This window comes from Phoxinus phoxinus (assembly GCF_949152265.1).
Source record: "Phoxinus phoxinus genome assembly, chromosome: 18".
Taxonomy (NCBI): Eukaryota; Metazoa; Chordata; class Actinopteri; order Cypriniformes; family Leuciscidae; genus Phoxinus; species Phoxinus phoxinus.
Genome location: NC_136893.1, coordinates 25,645,148 through 25,652,250, shown reverse-complemented (window position 1 = coordinate 25,652,250; position 7,103 = coordinate 25,645,148). Strand labels below are relative to the sequence as shown.

Here is a 7,103-nt window from a genome sequence, read left to right as displayed (position 1 = left end):
GAGTGTGTGAGTGTGTGAGTGAGTGTGTGAGTGAGTGAGTGAGTGAGTGTGTGAGTGTGTGAGTGAGTGAGTGAGTGAGTGAGTGTGAGTGAGTGTTTGAGTGAGTGATTGAGTGAGTGATTGAGTGTGTGAGTGAGTGTGTGAGTGAGTGAGTGTGTGAGTGAGTGTGTGAGTGAGTGTGTGAGTGAGTGAGTGTGTGTGTGAGTGAGTGAGTGTGGGAGTGAGTGAGTGTGTGAGTGAGTGTGTGAGTGAGTGAGTGAGTGTGTGAGTGAGTGTGTGAGTGTGTGAGTGAGTGTGTGTGTGAGTGAGTTTGTGAGTGATTGTGTGAGTGTGTGAGTGAGTGTGTGAGTGTGGGAGTGTGTGAGTGAGTGAGTGAGTGTGTGTGTGAGTGAGTGAGTGTGTGAGTGAGTGAGTGTGTGAGTGAGTGTGTGTGTGAGTGAGTGAGTGTGTGAGTGAGTGTGTGAGTGAGTGAGTGTGTGAGTGAGTGAGTGTGTGAGTGAGTGTGTGAGTGAGTGAGTGTGTGTGTGAGTGAGTGAGTTTGTGAGTGATTGTGTGAGTGTGTGTGTGAGTGTGTGAGTGAGTGTGTGAGTGTGGGAGTGTGTGAGTGTGTGAGTGTGTGAGTGTGTGAGTGAGTGTGTGAGTGAGTGTGTGAGTGAGTGTGTGAGTGAGTGAGTGAGTGAGTGAGTGAGTGAGTGAGTGAGTGAGTGAGTGAGTGAGTGAGTGAGTGAGTGTGAGTGAGTGAGTGAGTGTTTGAGTGAGTGTGTGAAAGTGTGTGAGTGAGTGTGTGTGTCTTCAGTTGTAATCGTTCTCGTCTCGTATAGTAAGTGAATTGTAGTTACGGCCAAATAACCAGAACAGTGACTATAAATGTAAATAGTTTTAGTGAAGTTCACACCACAACTATAACAACGACACAGAGGAACAATATCACTGGGATCACTTTCAGGGTAATTTGTGTCCAGCTGTTGAACAATAAAAACACTGACAGTAATTCTTACGGTTTGATTTAAATCAAGTGTGTTTGTTTTTTGGCGCTCTGCTTGTTGGTGTAGCGCCGTGCCGTGTGTGTTGGTTCTGTTTGGATGTCCACTTGACCCGTGTGTGTACAGTCTCTCAGCTGACGCTTGCTTTTGATTTCTGGACGTGTTTCTCTCTGTGAGTGCTTGAATGGTGGGAAGAAAGCCAACCACTAAGATGGCAAAACAAGCCAAAGAGAGCAAACGCAGGCTGGCATTTATTTAAAGTCATGTAAATATTGATACTCTCCTTCAGCAGTCTCTGGCCTTTGCCAGGAGAGCCGGGACACGTGGCAGCGCCCGTCTAAAGCCCACACTAACTGGACTCCAGCTGTGTATTATGGGCTGATTATCTCCTATTTTAGACGCGACGTCTTTCTGTGGGAGTGAAAGTGATCTTTCTCTTTTTGAAAGAGTGTTTTGACTAATGCTTGAGCTGTGTCTCCACCTGCAGGTGTGAAGGAGTTACTGCGCTCGGACACACTGATAACACACATAGCAATGCTCCTCTGACTCGCTGAGCCACACACACACACACACACACACACACACACACACACACACACACACACACACACACACACACACACACACACACACACACACACACACACACACACTATAGGGGTCTCTCTCTGTAATGTCTTTATAACTTTACCATGTGATACAACAGTAAATACTTACCCCTGAAAAAGAAAGATAATTAAATTTAATCCAGAAATTTTGAATATATATATATACCATAGAAGAGGTATACTGAGGTCTGATTTTATTTTATTAGTGTTACACCTTACATGTAGTTACTATAGTAATTACTATAAATTGTGCATAAGTACATGCAACTAACCCTAATCCAAACCAAACCCTAATCCTATAAAGTAAGTATATGTAGTTTATTATTATTACTCAGTATTATTACTCAAATGTAACTAAAGTTTTTTTTTCCATTTAATTTCTCTCCAGACAAACATACATAATTTGATGCATATTGCTTACATATGCTTTTCACTGTTACTGATCCCCTTTATTGTGATGTTAAATTATTTTAAATGATTAAATTACTGCACAGATGGTCACAAATAATTTGTCATATTTAAAAAAAAAAACATTTTACTCAGCAGTACATTAGTTTTGTGCAGTGCTATTTTAGTATTTTTTAAATACAATTTTAGTGTTTGCTAATATTTTAAATGAGCTTTTATATGTAAAAAAATGTTTTGTAAGTTTTAATAATTCTATGTGCATTTATCATTTCTATTAGTTTTTTTATATTTCTGTTGAGCTTCAAATTTATTTTAGTTTTAGTAATCTTAGTAAACTTATTTATTTCAAATTTATTGCCTCGACTACGTTTCTATTTTTCTTTTCAATTTAAGTTTTATTTTATAAACCTTTTTTAATATAGTTATAGTTTTAGTAAACAAAAACATTCCTGGTTTTGTGTTCCAAATGTGGACAATTTTTATGCAGATAATAAATCTAGTTTACTAGTATTAACTAACACTAACATTATGTGCTGTGCTGATGACACATCCGCCCTAGTTGTATTGTCTATCGATCTGCTACTTTAAATCAGGCAGAAAACGAGTTATCTGAACCAGTCAAATCATAACCATAATGGTTTGGCCAGGGATTCATCCTTAGGGTCGTTTATAATGTGTTTTTAAGCTCCAATCATTAGAAGTATACCCTGTCTCGGTTTGATTGGAGATGAAGCCGCAGGGGCTTGTGGGTAATGTAGTTTCTCCCCGTCCTCCAGGCTCTCCATGCTGAGATCGAGCAGCGGCGGCTGAAGGAGTCGGAGACCGAGGAGCAGTGCTGGACCCAACTCTCCGCTGCCGCCCGGGATCAGCTCAGCGTGCTGCAGTGCATTCTGGGTAGCATGAAGGACACACAGGTGAGGGGCTGATCCGCCGGACCGTCCTGAGCGGGCGTGAATGCTGTGTGTCTTGATGCTTGTGTTGATGACGTTCAGGTGAAGAGCGAGGAGGTGCAGCGCTGGCTGGACGCGGTCGAGGAGCTTCTGTCTCGAGACGCCGGCGGATTCAGTCCCAGGGAAAAACTACAGGAGGAACTCAGCCAGTGCAAGGTCAGAGGTCAACGCGTTAAACATGACAATGATGTGGACGGAGACTGTCGAATAATCAGAATAATGCTGCTAGTTACATGCGTTCAAGTAGTGGACCACTGAAATTATTATTATTTTTTTTTTATTTTTTTTACCAGAACCGAAATGAAAGTTTTTTTTATTCAGCCAAAAACCAAAAGTTTATTTAATAATCAATTAATGAATCAAATGTAACAAACAACAATGAAATAAAAACTGAGCTGTATATAAAGCATTTAAACTGCGCATACTGCAGTTTTTATATCACTTTCAATTTTATATATATATATATATATATATATTTTTTTTTTTTTTCATTTTTAGTAATTTAGTAAACTTATTTATTTCAGTTAGTTGCCATCAATTTTCTAGTTGAGTTTAAGTTTACATTTTTCATCTAATATTTATGTTTTATTTTAACTTCATTTAAATTTTCAAATGCAATTTTTAACAGTTTTGGGGTACGTTTACACGACAACACTGTACTAAAAATTTTTTTTTCCCCACGTACAGACGACACCGTTGTCAAACGATCCCGGTTTACACGGATCCACGGAAACTACTAAACACTGTGTATTATCAATGCCAGGCCAGTGGGTGGCGATGTCACTTTGTAAAGGAACGTCTAGGGCTGGGGTAAACGATTATTAATAAAACGATTAGTCGGGAGATTTTTTTATCGATTAGTCGACTAATGTAACGACTAATTGGACGATTAATATAACAATTATTTTTCTGTTGCTCGATCAGTGGCGCCTCCAGAAATTTTTCATAGGGGTGGCCAGATGGGGCCACTTAAAATCTTGGGGTGGCACACTAAAACTATAAACCATAATTTCAGAATTTTATTCTACTGTTGTAGTAAACCATACGGAAATGTAATATATGACATATCCCTATATCGCTAGTGACGCCGTCATATATGTTAAATATAAGACAATATATTGCTATAACATATATACATATCTCTACATGTATGTTGATATAGGTTTTTAACATATATAAATTTGACATATTAAATGAGTATATTGACATATATTAATATGATGTATATGATTATTATTTATATAATACTGTATGTTTTGACCATATATGTCACCGATATGTTTAATTTATATATGCCAAACTATTTACTATTTATTTCAAGTCTACAGATCAAGTCTACATATCCACATTTCATTTCAATTTCTATCTCATTTTCGAATCTTTTATAAATAAAATGTATTATTTATTATTATTTTACCTCTTCTTGACCAGCTCATAAAAACAAAACAAATCCTACACAAATTCTATTTAAAAACTGATAATTATATATGTGACATGTATGTAAAAAACACTATTATACATACATAAAATATATGGGCTGGTTTTATATGTCAATTGTTCCATTTTCTAATAGGTGTTATATATGGGCATATATATGGGTATATAGGCCTATATTTTATATATGTGGATATATTTCATATATGTATATTTCATATACCTAGGCTATGTACATATATTACATTTCCGTATGGATAAACCGGCCTGAAGAAAACTATCAGAAAGACTTAAGGAAACTCCTACTGATATACTTTGGTTTATTGTGTTATATTTAACGGACAGTGCATCACGTTGCATGAATTTCTTAAATGAAATAAACAGAGTTCACAAGCAGGTTAATACATACACAAACTCCATTTCATCATTGCAAATAACACATATGACACGACTGACAGAACTAGGAACTAACAGACACATGAAGTAAACTTGTGTGTAGTTTATAAAGTCCAACCTTGCACTTGAAAACAATCTAAACTCTGTTATTATGACGCAGCTCTTATTGATGCGACTTACCAGCAGCGAGAGATGTGAGACTCTGCTGGTGGTGACGTAGCTCCGCCCGCAATATCACGCACACAAATGCGAGTGATGCAACAGACAATGTCGAGTTTTCCCAATTAATGCATGAATTTAACAGTATTATTTAAACTCTGTTACATATATACATGCACCAGCTAACGACGTTAGCTAGGTAACTCTTGTCAAAACATGTCAAAGACGCATCAAAAAGCTGTTGTAACAGTATACTGTAACCATTTGGCACTTAAAAAGCACGTCACGACACATAATTCCCCGTCTTCTTTTACTAAAGAATATTTTTTACTTCTTTCTTAACTTCTTTTAAAATTGTTGACCGACGGGCACGCGCTGAGCTGTTGCTGTCTGAGCGCGCAACAGCGGCATGTACGGAGGGGCGGGGGAGGGGAGGGGCGGGCTACTGTGTGCGATCGAAAGTCTAGATCAGCTTGCCTGCCTGGCTGTGCATTAGGGATGAAATGCATAACTGATGCTACTAAAATTTATACTGGCCAGTGGGGTGGCCAGGAGTCGGCCAGGGGTGGCCACGGCCACCCCTGGCCACCCCCTGGTGGCGCCACTGTGCTCGATTAATAAAAACCCTGGCCTGGACATTGCTTGGCTTCGTTAATTGACATTGGCGAACTAGCGTACTGAATCATGATACTATAAGCTGGCTAACGTTAGTCTAACGTTATATATTTGACTCGTACACGACCACAGCATGAGTTAACGCTAACTAACGTTAAGTCGTGACTCGTGAGTTAGCTAACATTAGACAGATAACGTTAAAAGCTCCTGCAATCTGCTTGCTACCGTTAGCTAGATCTAGCAGCTGTGCAGTTTGGTGGTGCCGGGCTAACCAAGGCATCTTAGCTCTGTGCAGTTTGTTCGTGCAAAAAAAAATTTCCGAGAAGTTGTTCACGCATCAACTGAACGGCACAGGCATTTCAACAAAATGAAGATCCATTGAAACAAGATCTACCCAGATCTAGTGTCCACACAGTTGACATGTTTACCTGTTGTAGCTTATCCACCTTATGTTCATGAAACACACACTCACACAGCCAGGCAAGCGCTTTAGCAGAAGTGTTAATGAAATGTCAAACATGTTTAGAAACAGAATATGTTCAGTGCATCACTAGTTTATCAGTTTTAAGCTGGTTCGGGTGGTTAATCAGCAGGACTCGACCTGGTTAAGAGTTGATCTGGTTGAGTTTCTGTCAGTGGTGTGTGTGACGGTCCTCTCTGTGTGTGTGCAGGAGTTGGTGAGCGAGATGGAGAGCGTGGACTCGTCTCTGAAGCAGATTGCAGAGAACGTGTCGGCCGTTCAGCAGAGCTCGACGCCGGCTCTGGCCCGCTGGGGACAGGAGGAGTTAGACCACAGTCAGAGACGCTGGGACGCGCTCAGTAAACAGGTTCTTAAATCTCAGTAAACTGGTCTTAGCACAGCAAATGTTCAGTGTAGGGATCAATCAGTAACCCACCCAACATGTCCTCCTTGAGTGGACGTCAGTGTAAAACATGTTCAATCTCGCTCGCAGTTGTTGAGGCGTGAGGAGCGTGTGAGCGAGGGTCAGGAGAAAGTGACGAATATGAAGAAAGACGTGGCGGAGATGCGCGAGTGGATGATTCAAGTGGACGAGGAGTTTCTCATGAGAGACTTTGAGTACAAGAGCCCCGAGGAGCTGGAGGGGGCGCTGCAGGAGATGAAGGTGCTTATATATATGGGACTGTCCCAAAACCCACACCCTTCACCACTCGTCTACTTACGTGAAGTTTTTCCTGTTTTTGGTCCAAGTGGGCGTGAAGAGCCCACGAGTGTGTGTTGACCTGTTCGCAGAGCTCTGTTGTGATGTGTGTTTCAGAGAGCTAAAGAGGATGTGCTGCAGAAGGAAGTGCGTGTGAAGATCCTGAAGGACAGCATTAATGCGTTGATCAGTAAGACGCCCTCTAGTGGTGGAGCTGACCTGAGCCCTGAGCTCACAGAGGTCCTGCAGAACTACCAGAAACTGTGCGATCGCTTCAAGAGCAAGTGCCACACGCTTGAGGTACACACACACACACACACACACACACACACACACACACACACACACACACACACACACACACACACACACACACACACACACACACAC

The 7,103-nt window shown here is 40.6% G+C and overlaps 1 protein-coding gene across 4 annotated transcripts in view; it reads left to right on the top strand.

The window, feature by feature from the left end:
- The window catches only part of utrn (utrophin), a gene marked incomplete at its 3' end in the record, with an annotated part of 231,004 nt that overhangs the window by 47,279 nt on the left and 176,622 nt on the right, over positions 1–7,103 (top strand). For all 4 annotated transcript variants that reach the window (XM_079588189.1, XM_079588190.1, XM_079588188.1 and 1 more), the window contains exons 22-26: positions 2,776–2,913; positions 2,992–3,105; positions 6,225–6,380; positions 6,507–6,677; positions 6,831–7,013. In XM_079588189.1, the coding sequence (XP_079444315.1) occupies positions 2,776–2,913; positions 2,992–3,105; positions 6,225–6,380; positions 6,507–6,677; positions 6,831–7,013 (762 nt within the window). The remainder of the gene's footprint in view (positions 1–2,775; positions 2,914–2,991; positions 3,106–6,224; positions 6,381–6,506; positions 6,678–6,830; positions 7,014–7,103) is intronic.